This window comes from Haliotis cracherodii, unplaced genomic scaffold, assembly GCF_022045235.1.
Source record: "Haliotis cracherodii isolate W230 unplaced genomic scaffold, xgHalCrac1.p SCAF_6, whole genome shotgun sequence".
Lineage (NCBI taxonomy): Eukaryota > Metazoa > Mollusca > Gastropoda > Lepetellida > Haliotidae > Haliotis > Haliotis cracherodii.
The window spans coordinates 31,539,149-31,558,694 of NW_027266319.1; the positions used below are offsets into that span (position 1 = coordinate 31,539,149).

Consider the following 19,546-nt stretch of genomic DNA (forward strand, 5'->3'; position numbering starts at 1 on the left):
TTATATGCTTCCAATATGAAAACATGTGAAGAGGAAAGTCGTACAATAAAATACAACAGGTGGGTTTGGGAGGGTCGTGGCAAAAGGGATAGTATTGAAATTAACAAGGTGGCTAACTAGTTCCCCTTGTGACGAGTTAGTATCATTTTACGCCGCTTTTAAGCTTTTATCAGTGTGACAGCCATGTCGAGTTAGTCACGGAAGGGACGAAGGGGAGTTAGTATAGAATCCGGTAATTCGGCGTGACGAGCGTGAAACGCCAATATTTGAACTCTTCATTGAAAATTCATCATAAAAATCGGCGCAACTCAATCTCCCGACATGGTCTTTAGTCTGAGAAAAGACTAAGTATGCCTTTAACGTTGACTGTCTAATATATATGCTTTTAAAAACAGTTCATCCAAGTACAAATGATGTTACTAGCTAGGTAACGCTTTAGAAAACGAATAATTTTGATCATCTGTGAATCTGTTTCTCTCTGTGTCATGGTAGAATTACATAACTGAAATATGCGCACTGTGAATTATCAGTCGCAAGTGAATCTACATAGATCGTCATGCGTTCATAAATTCTCGCAAGTCATCTGAGAATATGCAGAGAACTAAAAAGTATTGTTCGCACGCTCACACGCATAGCATAGCAACTGCAGGGCAAGGTCTATATTTATACGTGGACATGTAGTGAATGTACTCAAGATAATCCCAACGTCGCCCCGGTATAGTTATTGTAAAGCTGAATTATCATAATGATGTGGTTTTGTCCGACCGAGGACCTGGAATCATTTCTTTAAAAAGGCTAGGTGACGGTATAACGACCCTGGCCTTTACGCATTAAAGTGAGTGAGTGAGTATGGTTTTACGCCGCTTTTAGCAATATTCCAGCAATATCACGGCGGGGGACACCAGGAATGGGCTTCACACAATGTACCCATGTCGGGAATCGAACCCGGATCTCCGGCATGACGAGCGAGCGCTAAATCACTAGGCTACCCGACTGCCCCTACACATTAAAAACCGCCGGTCAGCCAGGACTTTCATGGTGACCACTCAGTCTGATGTAGTTAATCGTCGTGTTCATGCATTATTTTTTTGTTTAACGCCGCACTCAGCAATATTCCAGCTACATGACGGCCGTCTATAAATAATCGAGTCTGGACCAGACAATCCAGTGATTGACATCATGAGCATCGATCTTCGCAACTGGGATATTATGACATGCATAAACCAAGTCAGCGAGCATGCCCACCCAATCCCGTTAGTCGCCTCTTACGACAAGAATGGGTTACATGACATTATGAACATGGTTGTGTATTGAGGACATTGTGTATGCCACAGCAAAACCTATGTGATGGTGATCATAGACTATTGTTATAACGCCTCTTGTCATGATGTTTCTGTGTACATTTACATCTATTACTAATTACTAATATTACCAATGTGTTAATAACTTTGTTTTACTATATACGTCGTATTACTAAAACTTTGCTACTTTATTCTTTGTATGCTGTACTGCAAAATAGATTACAATATGTGTTACTTTATACGTTGTATGTTGTACTGCAGTATAGATTACAATATACTTCATATTGTTAACAGGGGCGGTCGGGTAGTGGTTAAAGCGTTCGCTGGTCACGCCGAAGACCCGGGTTCGATTCCCGACATGGGTACAATGTGTGAAGCCCATTTCTGGTGTCCCCCGCCGTGATATTGCTGGAATATTGGTAAAAGCGGTGTAAAACCTTACTCACTCACTCATATTGCTACTGTGTTAAAGTAAAGTAAAGTGTGTTACTTTATACGGAGAACAGCCATTAGATTACTAAATAATGCGTCGTATTGCTTATATTGTGTTACTTTATACTTCGTATTACTAATATTGTGTTACGTTAGACGTAGGACTGTAATTAGATTACTTTTATACGTCGTATTGCTGACATTTTGTTACTGTATACGCAGAACTATCATATTACTTTAAACATCGTATTATTAACACTGTGTTACTTTATGCGTCGTATTACCAACATTGTGTTACTCTGTACGTCATATTATCAACATTTATTCGTCGTCCGTAGTAATACTTCAGTGAGTTAGTGTGCCAAGTTATATGCATATAAGTCCTAGCACACTGTTTTAGAGATAAACGATTCAACAGTGTAAACACACATTTAGGAAACTTGGCAGCCATCTTGAAATTGGCGGCCATCTTGAATTTTTGCAGATTTGTCAATAATCGAAAACGTTCAGGAGTTGTGAATATCTTTTAAGAAACATAACATGGATATTTCGCAAGACAACACATGCTTTTTTCCATCAAAACAGCGACCCTCATTTGACATATGCAAGACATATTGATAATTGGTGGCCATATTGGATTATGCAAATTAGAGATATTTCCCAAACTGGGATAGCTTGGGACTTTTAGTATGTTGTTTTCGGGACCTTGTAGACATGCATAATGGTAAAATAAATTCTGTTGCAATTTGTTCCAAGTTTAGTGAAAAAATGGCCTAGATTGCCTGGACTATAATGTGATTAGATTACTTTATACGTCGTCGTTCCAACATTGTGCTGATGCTTAAGTCGCATTTCTAGGGCGGTGGGGTAGCCTAGTGGTTAAAGCGTTGGCTCCTCACGCCGAAGTCCAGGGTTCTATTCCCCACATGAGTACAATGTGTGAAGCCCATTTCTGAAGTCCCCCGCCGTGATATTGCTGGAATATTGCTAAAAGCCGCGTAAAACCATACTCACTCACTCGCATTACCGTGGGTGTGTGTGGGGTGAGTGGGGTCGGGGATGGAGAGTGAAAGCAATTGTGTGTTTGGAAGGGCTGATTAACCTACTAGGCTGAATCACAGTCCTGGGTTAGAGCGCGTGGGTGTGTGACCGGGTTGGGTTTGACGCCACTTAGAACAGTATTCAAATTATATCACTGCGTGTCAGCTGAATGCGGGAGGATAGCCAAAAGTGATGCAGGTCTCAGACGTTAACCACTTTGGTGAAACCCACGAGCATGGTGCTGACAAACCTAGACACATAATCGGGGCGAACCGGGATTCAAACCCATAATGGTTTCTGGCGTGCCCAAGGGACGCAACTCTGCACAGCAAATTGCAAGCTTAAGACGACTAGGCCACCCGTTTTCACTGGGTTAAATTAGACTTACGTTACTGATACAGAGAATATAGAGATTCTGCCGCTTATAAGTAAACAAAAACGTTTAGGAAATCTATTCGTTTTGCAACACAGTGGGAGACTTTTAATGGCAAAGAATGGTAAATTGCGCGCCTTAATAGACTGCTAGGTAAGAGGGAAGTCAGCCTGGATTACTTTGAATGTGAAGTGACAACTCCACATTAGGAGAGCTCTGATAACGATGATTGACTGGGGTGTGAAGTCTTTAAATAGTGGGGGGCGCGGGTGGCCCAGTCGTCTTAGGCGCCGCGATTCGCTGTGCAGAGTTGCGTCCCTTGGGCACGCCAGAAACCTATGATTGTGGGTTCAAATCCCGATTTGCCCCGATTATGTTTCTAGGTTTGTCAGCACCATACCCGTGCTCGTGGATTTCACCGAAACGTCTGAGACCTGCATCACTTCGGGCTTTCCTCCCACATTAATCTGACACGCCGTGATATGACTGGATACCGTTAAAAGCGGCGTTAAACCCAACTCACTCACTCGCTCTTTTACAATGCCGATATCTTGAAGTGTGCCACCTGCGTCATATAAAAGGACAACACTGTCGTAAACATATGATATATTACTTTAATTATTTCCCTTGTCAATAACAAACCTTTCACTGAAAGATAAATTATCATAAATACACACAAGTATCAATGATATGAATAACGGAACTGGTCCCAAGGCGACCACAGCACTGCTGAAGTTAATATGCCCGTGTACAATACACACTGCGAGGAGCTTTTCAAAAGGCATATTTCATTATAGATATAACACGCGCTGACAGGAGTATTGGAGTTGAAACTATGAGTGCCACTAGTATTAATGACAGCTAGTGACCGGCAGGGTGGCCGGGGTTGACAGAACATGTGATTTATCTTGTGTGATCTGGTGCACACAGGTCTTGCTGTGGGGCAGAGTGACACATACACTCTCTTCACGCAGTGTGAGATGTCACGCCGGAGGCGGTGTCGTTGTCATGCTGTAGGCGACGTGTGACGCCGGCAGTCCTGACAAGCCACACAGCATTAACTTCCAGATCGAAGTATGCATCGGCAGCAAACACTGAGGGGAAACCTTAAAGGCAGTGGACGATAACACGTTGGCAGGTAAATAGTGTTGTTCGGTGTGTATTTACATGTTCTTTGTCATGTATGAGTTCTGTTTGACAATATGAGGCACTGTGATGATGTATTTGCACGTGTCAGAGTTACTGAGTAATACTTAAAGCGTTAGCAACATTGTGTCGAAATATGATCGTTCTATGGCAACAATTGTCTCATAATACAGTGTAAAGTTGAATTCAAGTACAGTGAACTACGGTTATGACGAACTCCAAGGGACCACTGATGTTTGTTCGTTATAACCGTAGTTCGTTATAAGCATATGTACCGCATATATATAACAAATTATCGGGACCAAACAATACGTTCGTTATACCCGTCGGTTCTTTATAAGCGCGTTCGCTATAACGTAATATTTTATGAAATATGGATATAAAGAAGGAGGTGTGTGTTTCAGCTTGAATCATTCCTTGTTTTGTTTGTATTTTGTGTGTGTGTAAGTAGTTCGTGATGTTTTAAATGTGAACGGTTTTATTTACCTATATACTTAGTAAGGATGAAATTAGTAGTGTTCATACTCTATCGTGTCACCGATAATAATGTCTACACATATATAAGTGTCTAACATACACCTATGTAATCTTATACTAACAATGCAGTGGCTATTCATGGGGCAATACATATAATGGAAACAATAAATTTTGAAGACTAGGAATTGTGTTTTCTGAAGTTTGCCACTTATACAGAATATTATTAACGCTGACCATCCCCCACCCCCCACCCCCACACTACTATCCCCACCCCACCCTACGTCTACACGGTGTTTTGCGTGAGAGGGGACACTTTCACAGCACGACCTTCCACAGACTCTCACGCAATGAAGAAATGAAACTCCATTGAAATGCCATTGATATCAATCAGTGTTGCTTTGTAATACACCCGACCTGCATTTCTATGTAGGTATTTTAACCGAGAGTAAGCATTGTTGACGACAATAGGCCGACATTTCCTCAATATGGTAGTGTATAAAAGATTATGGAAATCCTCGATTATGGGAAAATATTGACATGTAGACTTTTCTCAAATAAGCCGACTCTAATTTGAGTCTGTCTCGCGCGGCGATACCAGAAAGGCGCGTCTTAGAATGTCTGGTGGTCTGTTGGCGTTGTGGGGGATTTACAACACCTGGTTAGAGAACCAGAGAACGACTGTTACTTACTCTCCTTCTGATGTTTCATGATACTGAGAGAGCACCTGGCTCAGGTAAGACTTACTTCCTGACACGGGGTGATTTGTTTCTTACCGGACACTACACTGACTTGTCCCTGGTCTGACTGGACACCACATGACTTAGCTCTGTGGACACTACACGACTTATCGCTGGTCTGACTGGACACTACACGACGTTTCTCTGGTCTGACTGGACACTACACGACTTATCTCTGGTCTGACTGGACACTACACGACTTTTCTCTGGTCTGACTGGACACTACACGACGTTTCTCTGGTCTGACTGGACACTACACGACGTTTCTCTGGTCTGACTGGACACTACACGACTTATCTCTGGTCTGACTGGACACTACACGACGTTTCTCTGGTCTGACTGGACACTAAACGACTTTTCTCTGGTCTGACTGGACACTACACGACGTTTCTCTGGTCTGACTGGACACTACACGACTTATCTCTGGTCTGACTGGACACTACACGACTTATCTCTGGTCTGACTGGACACTACACGACATTTCTCTGGTCTGACTGGACACTACACGACGTTTCTCTGGTCTGACTGGACACTACACGACGTTTCTCTGGTCTGACTGGACACTACACGACTTATCTCTGGTCTGACTGGACACTACACGACTTATCTCTGGTCTGACTGGACACTACACGACGTTTCTCTGGTCTGACTGGACACTACACGACTTATCTCTGGTCTGACTGGACACTACACGATTTTTCTCTGGTCTGACTGGACACTAAACGACTTTTCTCTGGTCTGACTGGACACTACACGACGTTTCTCTGGTCTGACTGGACACTACACGACTTATCTCTGGTCTGACTGGACACTACACGATTTTTCTCTGGTCTGACTGGACACTAAACGACTTTTCTCTGGTCTGACTGGACACTACACGACGTTTCTCTGGTCTGACTGGACACTACACGACGTTTCTCTGGTCTGACTGGACACTACACGACTTTTCTCTGGTCTGACTGGACACTACACGACGTTTCTCTGGTCTGACTGGACACTACACGACTTATCTCTGGTCTGACTGGACACTACACGATTTTTCTCTGGTCTGACTGGACACTAAACGACTTTTCTCTGGTCTGACTGGACACTACACGACGTTTCTCTGGTCTGACTGGACACTACACGACGTTTCTCTGGTCTGACTGGACACTACACGATTTTTCTCTGGTCTGACTGGACACTAAACGACTTTTCTCTGGTCTGACTGGACACTACACGACGTTTCTCTGGTCTGACTGGACACTACACGACTTATCTCTGGTCTGACTGGACACTACACGATTTTTCTCTGGTCTGACTGGACACTAAACGACTTTTCTCTGGTCTGACTGGACACTACACGACGTTTCTCTGGTCTGACTGGACACTACACGACGTTTCTCTGGTCTGACTGGACACTACACGACTTTTCTCTGGTCTGACTGGACACTACACGACGTTTCTCTGGTCTGACTGGACACTACACGACTTATCTCTGGTCTGACTGGACACTACACGATTTTTCTCTGGTCTGACTGGACACTAAACGACTTTTCTCTGGTCTGACTGGACACTACACGACGTTTCTCTGGTCTGACTGGACACTACACGACGTTTCTCTGGTCTGACTGGACACTACACGACGTTTCTCTGGTCTGACTGGACACTACACGACTTATCTCTGGTCTGACTGGACACTACACGACTTATCTCTGGTCTGACTGGACACTAAACGACTTTTCTCTGGTCTGACTGGACACTACACGACGTTTCTCTGGTCTGACTGGACACTACACGACGTTTCTCTGGTCTGACTGGACACTACACGACTTATCTCTGGTCTGACTAGACACTACACGACTTATCTCTGGTCTGACTGGACACTAAACGACTTTTCTCTGGTCTGACTGGACACTACACGACGTTTCTCTGGTCTGACTGGACACTACCCGACTTTTCTCTGGTCTGACTGGACACTACACGACTTATCGCTGGTCTGACTGGACACTACACGACTTATCGCTGGTCTGACTGGACACTACACGACTTTTCTCTGGTTTAACTTGACATTACTGTCTCTGATCTGACTGTCAACACTGCATCAGTTTGTCAGTACAGTATTAGTTGGACACTGAGGTATTGACGTGTGACTTCTTGCATCAATTTCCAGCAACAGTACCAGTGTAATCTTTCACTGTATGTGTCACGCAAAAGTACATGTATGGTATAAGTTTGTAAATTCACAGAAATGCCATCATTATATCTGTATCAGTGAAGTTCCATTGCACAGGCGTGTTCACTATTTCACTCTTGTAAAATTAAAACTCATTCATCGACTTCTTAAAACTCGTTAAAATGATATTTCTTATTCTAACTCTTCAGAATAACTATCTTGTCATGGGAGCTTTAGCAGCTCTGTCATACGATACGGGCTATAGAGACGGCCGCTGTTTACTTTTGTGTTTACCTGGCCTTCCCAAAGGATAAGAAGATTAAAATATATTAATAAATATTGTTATATCTGCGCCTAGAGATTTTATTATATAGCTGAATGCCTCTTACAAATTCAATAAGACGGCCATATTGCTTAGAGTCCAACGCACCACGTAGATTTTATGCATTGAATAAGTATCTGACAGCTTCACGATAAAAACTGTTCTTTTTTCCTTCGCAATCAGTCATAGGGTACACAGGGCTGTCCAACCCTTTGCACTCTCGTCTTCCACGGGTGGTCATATTACTGAAGTGGTAAATAAGTATCTTTACCCACAGGGAGAAGATAAGGATAAATTACATGGATTAGATAAATTACATGAGTAAACATCGTCCCCAATATTGTCCTAGTGGTGAGATTAATCCAGTTTACATAAAGATTGGATTATTACACCCGTCAGTTATTGTCCACCTTCCTGGGGACAACTGTGTATATCCTATATCACAAGTTAAAGTCATATTGTGTTGATTGTCTAACATTCTATTGAAGTTGTTGAGTGCAAGTTTTATTAACTTCCTTCACCAGTTGACCGCCTCCGTGGTCTAGTGGTAAGAGCGTCCGCCCGGAGAGCGGAAGTTCCGGGGTTCGATCCCCAGTCGCGTCATACCAAATGACGTTAAGAGATGGTACTTGTTGTTAACCTGTCTGGTGCTCGACATTAAGGGGCTAAAACAAGGACTGGTGGGCTCGGAGTCAGTATACTGTGTCTGAGTGGGGTATTCATGTTAAACTGCGGTATGGTTTCTCAGTGGGCTAGTCCGGACTATAGTACAAGCAGTCACACACACTCGTGCATTCACGTCGCTATATAAGTGCAATAATCTTGGACGCGACGTTAAACCCCATTTCACCTCACCTCACCTTCTTCACCAGTTAATGAAGAACATCACCTTGGCTCAGTCAGGCTAAGGATCCTCCTTATATTGGATCACGTTCTCTGTATTTGTTTACTGACTGAGGCTTGACGTTTTGTTGTATTTTCGATGTCCATGTTTTGTGGTTGTTCATATTCATATCATTTTAGGATGATCTTTTATTGATAAATATGGTTTGTGTTTTTTTCCGACCGATACGCAGCCAGTTACAGCCTCTCAGTATGACGCATTTACGTCCTGGTTGGCCTGTAGGAATCTGTCATCTGTGTTACCTTTGTATTGGACCAGATGCCAAATTACCCACGACTTAAGGTGTTCAGTACCGACCTGGGAAGGCTGTCACCGGTAGATGACGTCAGCCAGAGGCCAAACATGCCCAACTGCGTGTCCTACTGCTAGCTGAGAGGCTGTAAGTGGCTGCCTGTCGAGTGATGTTTCAGTTATATTCCCTTTAATTGATGCTGTCTCCATGTCTAGTCTTTGATAGGTATATAGAAGTTCGAGAAGCTTGAAAACATGACACTTTTTATGGATACCAGCCTTCTTATTCTTTGTAACGACGTTTGAGGGCTACCTACCTACATTGGGCTTACTTAGGATTCACCTGTTGAGGGAGAAAGAAGGAGCCCTGGAACGTCGTTTCAAACAATAAAGACGCTGTTATTCAAAATAAAAGTGTGTATTTTGGGTCTTGATAATGTTTCAGATCTACTTTGGCTCTAGGGGTACTCTTACTACTAGTTTTAGAAATAAACATCAAACTCACCGCAATGCTAACTGTTGGTTGTCGTGAATGAATGATCCCCTAACATATTAGCTTGGTTTTTTATCATCATTGTGACATACTTAACTCAAAGGATTTATCCCGAAATATGCACAATCACGATAGAACGTTATAGGATAGACGCTTGATTACCATAATCAACCATGAATTAGGCAATCGCGTGCTTACATTCACCTCTGGATATAAGTGGCCACCACTGGTTCGTGTACAAGGGATGTCAAGGTTGGCCGTAGCGAAAAGACCACAAATTGTGCTTGTGTTTGGCCTCGTGTATAAGAGTAATTAACGGTAACTGTCATCTGTGCCCGGCTCCCATGTGTCCTTGACACAGTATAAACAGCTTGCAAGTCTCTGTGACAGAACGTGACCACTTAAACCTATGTGACACAAAGTGACCATCTTTCTAGTCTGTGTGACACAATGTGACCATCTTTCTAGTCTGTGTGACACAGTGTGACCATCTGTCTCGTAGGTGTGACACAATGTAACCAATTGTCTCATTTGTGACACAATGTGACATCTTTCTGGTCTGTGTGACACAACGTGACCATCTGTCGCGTAGGTGTGACACAATGTAACCAACTGTCTCGTTTGTGACACAATTTGACCATCTTTCTAGTCTGTGTGACACAATGTAACCAACTATCAAGTCTATGTGATAAAATGTGACAGTTATCTAGTCTATGTGACACAATGTAGCCAGCTATCAAGTCTATGTGATAAAATGTGACAGCTATCTAGTCTCTGCGACACAATGTAATCAGCTGTCTCGTCTTTGACACAATGTAACTAGATGATTCGGCTATGTGACACAATGTAAACATTTGTCAAATCTGTCTGACATAATCTGACCGACTGTCTAGTGGGTGTGACACAATGTAACCAGCTGTCTCATCTGTGACACAATATAACCTGATGTCTCGTCTGTGACACAATATAACCTGATGTCTCGTCTGTGACACAATGTAACCAGCTGTCTCATCTGTGACACAATATAACCTGATGTCTCGTCTGTGACACAATATAACCTGATGTCTTGTCTGTGACACAATATAACCTGATGTCTCGCCTGTGACACAATATAACCTGATGTCTCGTCTGTGACACAATATAACCTGATGTCTCGTCTGTGACACAATGTAACCAGATGTCTCGTCTGTGACACAATATAACCTGATGTCTCGTCTGTGACACAGCTGCCAAGTTCCCATTTATCTAAGTCTCATCAGGTCAGTTGTGTCATGGACGGAACTAGGTGTCTATCTGAAATGAAACTTTTCACGCATATTCCCGAAATGACTTGTCATCTTGTCACTATAACATTCTACCTTGATTTCAAGTGTCACAATATCAACGCCCACGTCTTATGTTTGTTAAATTACAAAAATGGTTCGACATTGTCAAAAGAAACTATTCAGTTATTATACTACCTGTCAGAATGCAGTCTATCAAGTTTATACAAGCAACCGGATTTTTCATACCACATTGTATTGCGATCTGATTTATTAAACAGTCGTATTTGCACGACATTAACCGAATTCTTACACTATGCCCTGGCAAAATATTCTGCATTTTTTTTCGATCGAATTTCAACCCCATAAGATATGTTGTACCCCAAATAGCTCTATTGTCGTGTACAGTTCGACACGCTTCCTTCCTTCCACAATAACCAGGCAGTTACTTACTAAGCCAGCTATTCAAACAGAGAACGCCATATTGTTGAGTCGTTTCACACTATTCACACTATTCGTGACCGTGCAGTGACAACGATGTTTGGTGTTAAGCGAAACCTTTGGGAATTGGCCTAACGATTACAAAAAGTTTCGCCACGCCTCGCATCGTCCATGACATGGGTTGCCTATGGGTGATAGACGCTGCAATTACTCACTGTCCATGGAGGAATAATTATGGAAAATCCATATCACACTACTTATCTCCGCCGAACGATGACGAGAAGTTGAATGTTAAATAGCATTAATCTCCGGTTACAGAATTAAGGATTCTTGTCGATAGAAACGCCTGGTCATTAAACGATTTGCGTGTGTTACACTTGATCAATTTGATTTGTAGGGCCCATTTTAGTATCCTCGTCTGTCCCGGTTTCTCGTATCCATTACGAGAACATATTGGTGTTCGAACATTTGCGGTGGAGCATCAGTTCGCTTGTCTCAAGTGAGAACTCTCAAAAATCAGTTCGGGATAGCCGAGTGAGTGAGTTGGGTTTAACGCCGCTTTTGACGGCACAGTTATATCACGGCGTGTCAGCTTAATGTGGGAGGAAACCCCATAGTGATGCAGGTCTCAAACGTTTACCACTTCGATTAAACCCACGAGCACGGGTATGGTGCTGACAAACCTAGAAACATAATCGGGGCGAACCAGGATTCGAACCCACAATAATAGGTTTCTGGCGTGCCCAAGGGACGCAACTCTGTACAGCCAATCGCGGCGCCTTAAACGACTGGGCCACCCGTTCCCATACACACATGCACGCACGACAGACATACACACATGCATGCTCGCAGACACACACACATACACGCACGCAGACACACACACATGCACACACGCAGAAATACACACATGCACGCACGCAGACACACACACATGCACGCTCGCAGACACACACACATGCACGCAGACACACACATATGCACGCACACACACATGTACGCACGCAGACATACACACATGCACGCTCGCAGACACACACATATGTATGCTCGCAGACACACACACACATGCACGCACGCAGATACACACACATGCACGCACGCGGACACACACACATGCACGCACACACACACACACGCACGAACGCACGCACGCACGCAGACATACACACACGTCAACAGTCCACTAGGTTTCGACATGCGTTTTCCAAGTTTTCCCGTTTTCGAACAAGACATTACACATCAATCAAATTATCCAATGCTACTAGTGTATTCTTATCTTCTTATAATTCGTGTCAAATTTGGTATTCGTAAATTTTAATTTAATAGTTGAATACATCCCTGGTCCCTTTTCCTTTAAACGCATGCATGACCATGACTGACGATTAACGTCGCTGTGATGACGTGGCCCCTAGTGCATCGCGTGCTCGTCAGGCCCAATGACCATGCTTCGATTCTCTCCATGGGTACGTTCCATTCCCTTTCTCCCACGTTGTCATATTGCTAGCACGGGCGTAGAACTATACTCACCAACTCACTCATGATCATTCACTTACGCGATGCGATAAATTTTTCAAAACCTTTTCGATAATCAGTCCATCGTACAATTCCGACTATATCACAAGCAAGTATTGAATAGTGATGATACCACGTGTCTTTGTCCAACTGGGCCCTCGGTGGGGGTAGGCTAGTGGTAAAAACGTCGCTCATCAGCTACAGGCCCGGGTTCGAATCCCCACATGGATACAATGACCCTCGTATCTGGTCACCTCAGCGATGATATTGCTGGACTATTGCTAACAGCGGCGTACTACCATACTCACTCACTCAGTCAGTCACTCACTCAATGATCCGTAAGTGGCCCCATATTTAAGCCTTTTTATAGATCCAGCGTCTTGTCACGGGATGCGGTAGTGTAGCCTAGTGGTTAAAGCGTTCGCTCGTCACGCCGAATGCTCGGGTTCGATTCCCTGAAAGGGTACAATTTGGAAAAGTTTGTGTCATCCGCCGTGACACACACTCACTCACTCACTCTGGTATCATGAAGTGAGCTGCATGTTCCTGTCAGGTCGCCCCTTCATTCATTTCCAACTACAGAGAATACACTCACATACCTCCACGATGAATCAGGCCGTGTAACCTTTGGGACACCCGGGCTAAATCCTCAGATCCACCCTGGATCGACTAAAATACTAAACCTGCCTCGAACTCTCATCCGTCACTCAAGCAAGCATGGTGTTATCTTGAAATCAATAAGGTCTGAGGGTCGCCATATTCCCACCCCTTACACAACCGCGTTTACTTGATGGCTCCCCGTCTGTATACTTATGGTTGTTAATGATCCCAGGGCAACTGACCCCCCGGAATGCTGCCCGTCCCTCATCCACTCATTAGTTCCTGCGAATAGGACACGTGTATTTATGTTTGTTTGAGGAGCCCGTGACAATTGAAGCAATGCATGCAACAGGCTATTTGTTGCCGTGAGAAGAACTGAGTATAGAGTATACACGTGCTTACTGAAGACACACAGATTGGGGGTTCAAGTATTACATGGTTGTATAACCATTTTCATTACAGAAACTTCCAGGGGGCTGTTTTCTGGGGACAATATCCCGAAGTAGGGTAGGGTTGGACTGTGGGTTGTCATCAATAGGGGAACAATAAATATTTGCAATATTTTAGTCATATATCGAAGTCATCGAATCATATGGTTGTTTGGCCTGGGGATTGTGTTCACGAAAGTCATTGTGCAATAATATAGGGTGAAATAAATGCTCTGTTAGCATCCGTGCCTTTTGAAAAAGTGTTTTTTTTTCTCGGACAGTCTTTTTTATTGAAAGAGGAGCAAAGGTACAGTTACTAAGCATACTACACATTTGAACGTTTGGAAGCTTGAGTGAGTGAGTGAGTGAATATGGTTTAACGCCCTTTCTTGCACTATTCCAGCAATATCACGTCGAGGGACACCAGAAATGGGCTTCACACATTGTACCCATCGGAATCGAACCCGGGTCTTCGGCATGACGAACGGTCGCTTTAACCACTAGGCTACCCGACCGTCACTTGGAAGTTTGAAAGGTGTACACTAAGTGCTGACGTATTACAACATAATGAGTAACTCTTTTGACGATGTGTTTTCAAAATGTATCACAGCCGTCAAACGGAGATTGTTTATGGATCAGTTCCATTCTTCTGGCACTTGTGACTAGAACAAACCCCTCATGTACCAAATATTCGCAGCAGTTCGCTGTGCAGAGGTGGGTCACGTCAGATATCCATGATCCTGGATCTCCCCGATTGTGTTTCTAGGTTTGTCAGCACCATACCCATGCTCGTGGATTTCATCAAAGTGGTAAACGCCTGCATCACTGACTTTCCTACCACATTGAGCTGACACGCCGTGATATAAATGGAATACTGTTCAAAGCGGCGTAAAACCAAACTCCCTCACTCTCTCATGAACCAGAAAGATGCATTCGCGTTGTCCTATCCGGGTGGCGTTGGCCGTTGTCTGTTGCTCATGATGTCAGTCAGTAGTTTCTAGATAATGCCTGACTTCATCCGTGAAGAAGACCAGGGTTAGAATAGTTCTTCAGCAACCCAGGTGACTATGCTTGTAAGTGAGTGAGTGAGTATGGTTTTACGCCGCTTTTAGCAATATTCAAGCAATATCACGGCGGGGGACACCAGAAATGGGCTTCACACATTGTACCCATGTCGGGAATCGAACCCGGGTCTTCGGCGTGACGAGCGAACGCTTTAACCACTAGGCTACCCGACCGCCCCTTTATGCTTGTAAGAGGTGACAAACGGGATCGGGTGGTCAGTCTCGCTGACTTGGTTGATGCATGCCATCGTATCCCAATAGCGTAGATCGATGCTCATGATGTCAAGCACTGGATTGTCTGATGCAGATTCGATTATTTACAGACCGCCGTCATATAGCTGGAATAATGCTGGGTGCGGCGTTAAACAACAAACAAACAAACAATCAAACAAACAAACAAACAAACAAATCAGCCTGGTAACATTTTGATTGTCTGTAATTTGTTGGTCAAATTCAATTTCCAAGTGTATACTTTCTCTCCGGCAGTTTAGATGGATCACTGTTGACCAACTCAATACTATCCAAACACACAGAAGTACTGGGGTGTAGACCTACTGAGCGGTTTAACGCCGAAAGGGAGAACGACACCGAAGTAGAACTTGAGATTTTATAACCGATTTTTATTATCATTCCTCCCTCGGAGTTTCTTTACAGGCGATCGTGACAATGGACAGAGTTTTTGTTTCCGTTCGATTTGATCCCATGTTAGCGTCAACAACACTTGTGACAACCGATAGCTACACGAGAGGGTGGTATTGACTGAAATCGACGGGACAACGGGGAGTGACGTGTTACCTTTTACCTAATTATCTCTACTTAAAGTGTCGCTATGCGCATGATGTCCTGTGACATAGACATGGCTGTTTGTGTCTGCCTGGCAACCAATGAATAACGGGAACATAACGGGTCTCTCCACCTTGGGAGTACCTTGGCTGGGATAACGTGTACTGTTTCCAGCCATGATAAAAACAAGCGTCAACTTCTGAAAAGTGCGTGTGTTTTATACGATGTGTCATTCGACTCATTGATATGGTCTTGGATCTCATTGTTTGTTTCAAGGAAAGCGAAACTGATAAAAGAATGGCCTGAAATGTTATGATTCTGTCTCATAAAACAACAAAATTACTGCCTCAAGCAACCAAAATGTGTCCGGGTTCCACTCCCGGAAAATCCTGAGACTCTTAATCACTATCACTGCCCATACAGCCCTCACCATGCACCTGTCCACTGTTCAGTTCTTCTATTCGAAAAGTATGTACACGAATTTTCTAGCTTTTAATTTTGTATGTTGATATTTTATGATTTATCATTTCATATGAAAGCATATATTGTTTTTTAAAGAGAGATTCGCTTTCATGAACAAACCGTGTACATACCAATTTGTTATTGCGAAAAATGAGACGCAATGAGAAACTGAACATTTCTGTATATCGTAAATTTATGTTCTTCCGGAGTTTTGAGGTCCGTACTCGTTGATGCACTGGCTACAGCTTGTCTCATAGTTCATGACGAGGCTGTTATCTGTGTATGTTTTCTGAACACACAGTAAGCTATCTTTAAATATAAAAGCAACAAAAACATTTCCATAATCTTAAGAAATCCCGTTGTACGATTCCGACTATATCATGAGCATGTGTTTATGAATTGCTATTAATTTGTTATCATACAAGGTGTTCGCGAAAAGGTGAGCGTATCCTGCCCCACCGGCGGCCCCCGTTCTCTAACACTTGTAAAGGCAAGTCAAAACTTCAGCTCAAAAACGGGAACATATGGTTCAAGTAAAAATAGGGAACTGCATTTGACACAGACAAACCGCAATACAGCAAATCTCTACAGTTACGATATTACAGTTACGATATACAATCGTTTGCAAAACAAACGTTTTGACATGACAATTAATTCTAAGTTGAAGTATTATTTCCTTCATCATGTTAATGATTTATCTCATGTCCATATTTTTGCAGGGCCAAACAGTTACTAATCCCAGCCATGCCGAGACGATCGTATGAAACCAGCATTTACCCCTTCAGCCGTCGCCTGGAGACGAAGAGACAACGGAAGAGAGCCGAGTTCCTTGAGAGCATTGGGGTTAGGTTTGAGGGGGACCCTGAGTCAAATGACCTTCCCCACATCTACCTCCCCCGGCTTCACAGACAGAAGACAGAGAAAGATCAGAATACGAAACTAGGGGACGCACTTTTGAAGCTAGCTCAGGATAGCAGCACCAATGATCACGTGACATCTCATCAGGACCAGATGTCCACAGTTCAACGAGAAATTCGAGAATTCACTGACTGGATAGTTCCACATCTCAGGAAAAGCGGATTCGAATTAGATTTCAAACGTCCAATTGTCATTGAAAGCATTCCACCATGGACGACAGCCGAGAAAGAAATTCCATGTCTTTTGCCGTTTTCTTTGAAGAAGGTAAGGCTGAAGCCTCTGGAACCAGGCTACGTCGTCATGCAGTTACCCAGACGCGACTCCACTGATTCTGACGAATTTTCGAATCTCCGATCAGAAGACAGGCTCCACCTGTCACCAAAGAAAACGTATCACCTGTTTCACAAAATAATGAAAAAGGCTTTCCAGAAGGAGTCTATACCGTTTGAGCGTCTGCGGATGGTTCTGAAGGATAGCCGTTACTGTATATACTACGATCTGAAGAACTATGGTTGGAGAATAGAAATCATTCCTGCAATACACATATACAAATCCAACGCCGTTCTTGTGTCCAAACCGTTTGACATTGATGAAAACGCTTCTTCAGAAATGCGATGGAGAATATGCTGGGCCCAGAAAGAGGCTGAAATCATCCGATCAATCTCCTGTACAGACAAAGGTATCAGGACCAAAGCACTGCAGATTGTCTGCAAGCTGTGCCAGAAGGACTGGCGCCTGAAGATGCTGACTCCGTACCAGATCCAGACAACGCTATTGTTCGACATGGATTACCATGTGGATCACTCACCACGGTGGCAAAGAAGCAGTCTGGAGGAATGTGTCCTCTCTCTCCTCAACAGACTCTTACACTACGCCAAGGCGGGATACCTGCCTCACTTTATCATTGAGGGACTAGACCTGTTCGGTCTGCTGGACCCCAAGACGGTTATCCTGTACAAGAGCGCCTTGGAGAGACTGACCACGAACGAGAAGGCTCTGATCAGCCTGATTGAAAGAACTCGTCCTGAAGATGACGCTGAGCCCTTGTGGCTTGAACCTAAAGCTGACAGTGTTGCCCTGCCCAATTTACAGATTCCGACTTACACTGGAATTGTCTGACAAAGAATATAAAAGATCCGTTGCCTGTAAGGTGTGTGGCATTCCCAATGGAACAACCAAACGGGTGACCTCAATGGGATACATTGCAGAATTAAATGTTGGCAGTTGGACCACAGACTTGCATCTTCCTGGTGAATTGCAATAGGTAAATGTGGTCTGAATGACTGATCACTGAATCACTCGTCGGAAGCTTATCTCAATGTTCGGAGGTTGAATTAGAAATTGATTTCAAATACAAATCTCTCATAAATCCCTCTTAACATCGCAACAGTATAACACATCCGTGGCTTTAGTCCATGGTGTTATCCTAACTCTACGACCATATAGCAAGTCTACGTTAAAGTATAGTCGTAGCAGTATGATCGCTCTGTGGACCGAGGTCCAGGATAACCGTATAACTGGGTAATTGTATAGCGAAGAGGATCTGGGATAACTGAAATTTGAAAACTAAAATTATACCTAATTCAGAATCATCACAGCAGCAAATAAATCTTCACCCAATCTGCTTGGGTATGTTTTCTTTGTTTTTTAAAATGAAATGCATGAAATAGAGCCTCAAGGCTATGTACTTCACTTGAGTGAATGAGCCTGTTTCAAAAAACACTTTTCCAGTTATATAACGGCGTGTCAGCATAAGGAGAGGAAAGCACAAGTGATGCAGGTCTGTAGTTTACCACCTTGGTGAAGCACAGGTATGCTGTGTAGTGCACTCGTATGTTTTTAAACACATTAAGGTCATTATGAACACGATTCTATGAAACGAAGAAATGATAGAAAGGAGTTTCAATACCATTAAGCAGAATGAATAATGCCTTAAGATTCATGCAAACAATTGAAACCCCTTTCCATATTCATAAGCTACTGCACGATTCCAATCATATAATGAACATGACTGTGTTTTTGAATCACTATGAACTAGTGACGATGCCAGGTGTTAGTGAAAAGGTGAGGACGTCCTGTCCCAAAGGTCACACCCGAAAGGCACGTCAATTGTTCAGCAAACAAAAACACGGGAACGTGTGGCACAAGTCAAAATAGGGATAATGCATCGGACATCATTTTTGCCACTGATGAGTCAGTTTGGAAATTTCCTCCACGCGTCTACCATAGAATATTTTGAATTCCTTACTAAGGCCTTGAATGCTGTAACCCTATATCAGACAACTTTCGGGCAAGAGTCATTATCTTCGTAGAAAGAGTACGCTTGATTGTACCGCAAAAGTTGTTATATTTAGACACCAAAGTATGGACCTGCTGGAGATGCTCGATATAATGTAGAGGGAAAGTTGACTTTTGTAAATTTGAAGTCATCTCTCTTGTCATACAGTCTTAAATACATTTA

General features: G+C 43.3%; 1 protein-coding gene across 2 annotated transcripts; it reads left to right on the top strand.

The window, feature by feature from the left end:
* The first annotated feature begins 4,179 nt into the window (after positions 1 to 4,179).
* On the top strand, positions 4,180 to 18,204 carry LOC139446188 (cyclic GMP-AMP synthase-like). 2 transcript variants are annotated; one of them, XM_071227495.1, is made up of 2 exons: positions 4,180 to 4,285; positions 16,887 to 18,204. In XM_071227495.1, the coding sequence occupies exon 2, from the start codon at positions 16,912 to 16,914 to the stop codon at positions 18,202 to 18,204; it is 1,293 nt and encodes a 430-aa protein (XP_071083596.1). In that variant the 5' UTR covers positions 4,180 to 4,285; positions 16,887 to 16,911. The 2 variants fall into 2 exon arrangements, with proteins under 2 accessions (XP_071083596.1, XP_071083597.1); XM_071227496.1 differs by lacking the exon at positions 4,180 to 4,285 and adding an exon at positions 9,216 to 9,267.
* Positions 18,205 to 19,546: the final 1,342 nt, after the last annotated feature.

What these genes read in the sequence shown, in the direction of transcription:
- LOC139446188 (XM_071227495.1), top strand. Translation starts at nt 16,912, where the DNA reads ATGCCGAGACGATCGTATGAAACCAGCATTTACCCCTTCAGCCGTCGC.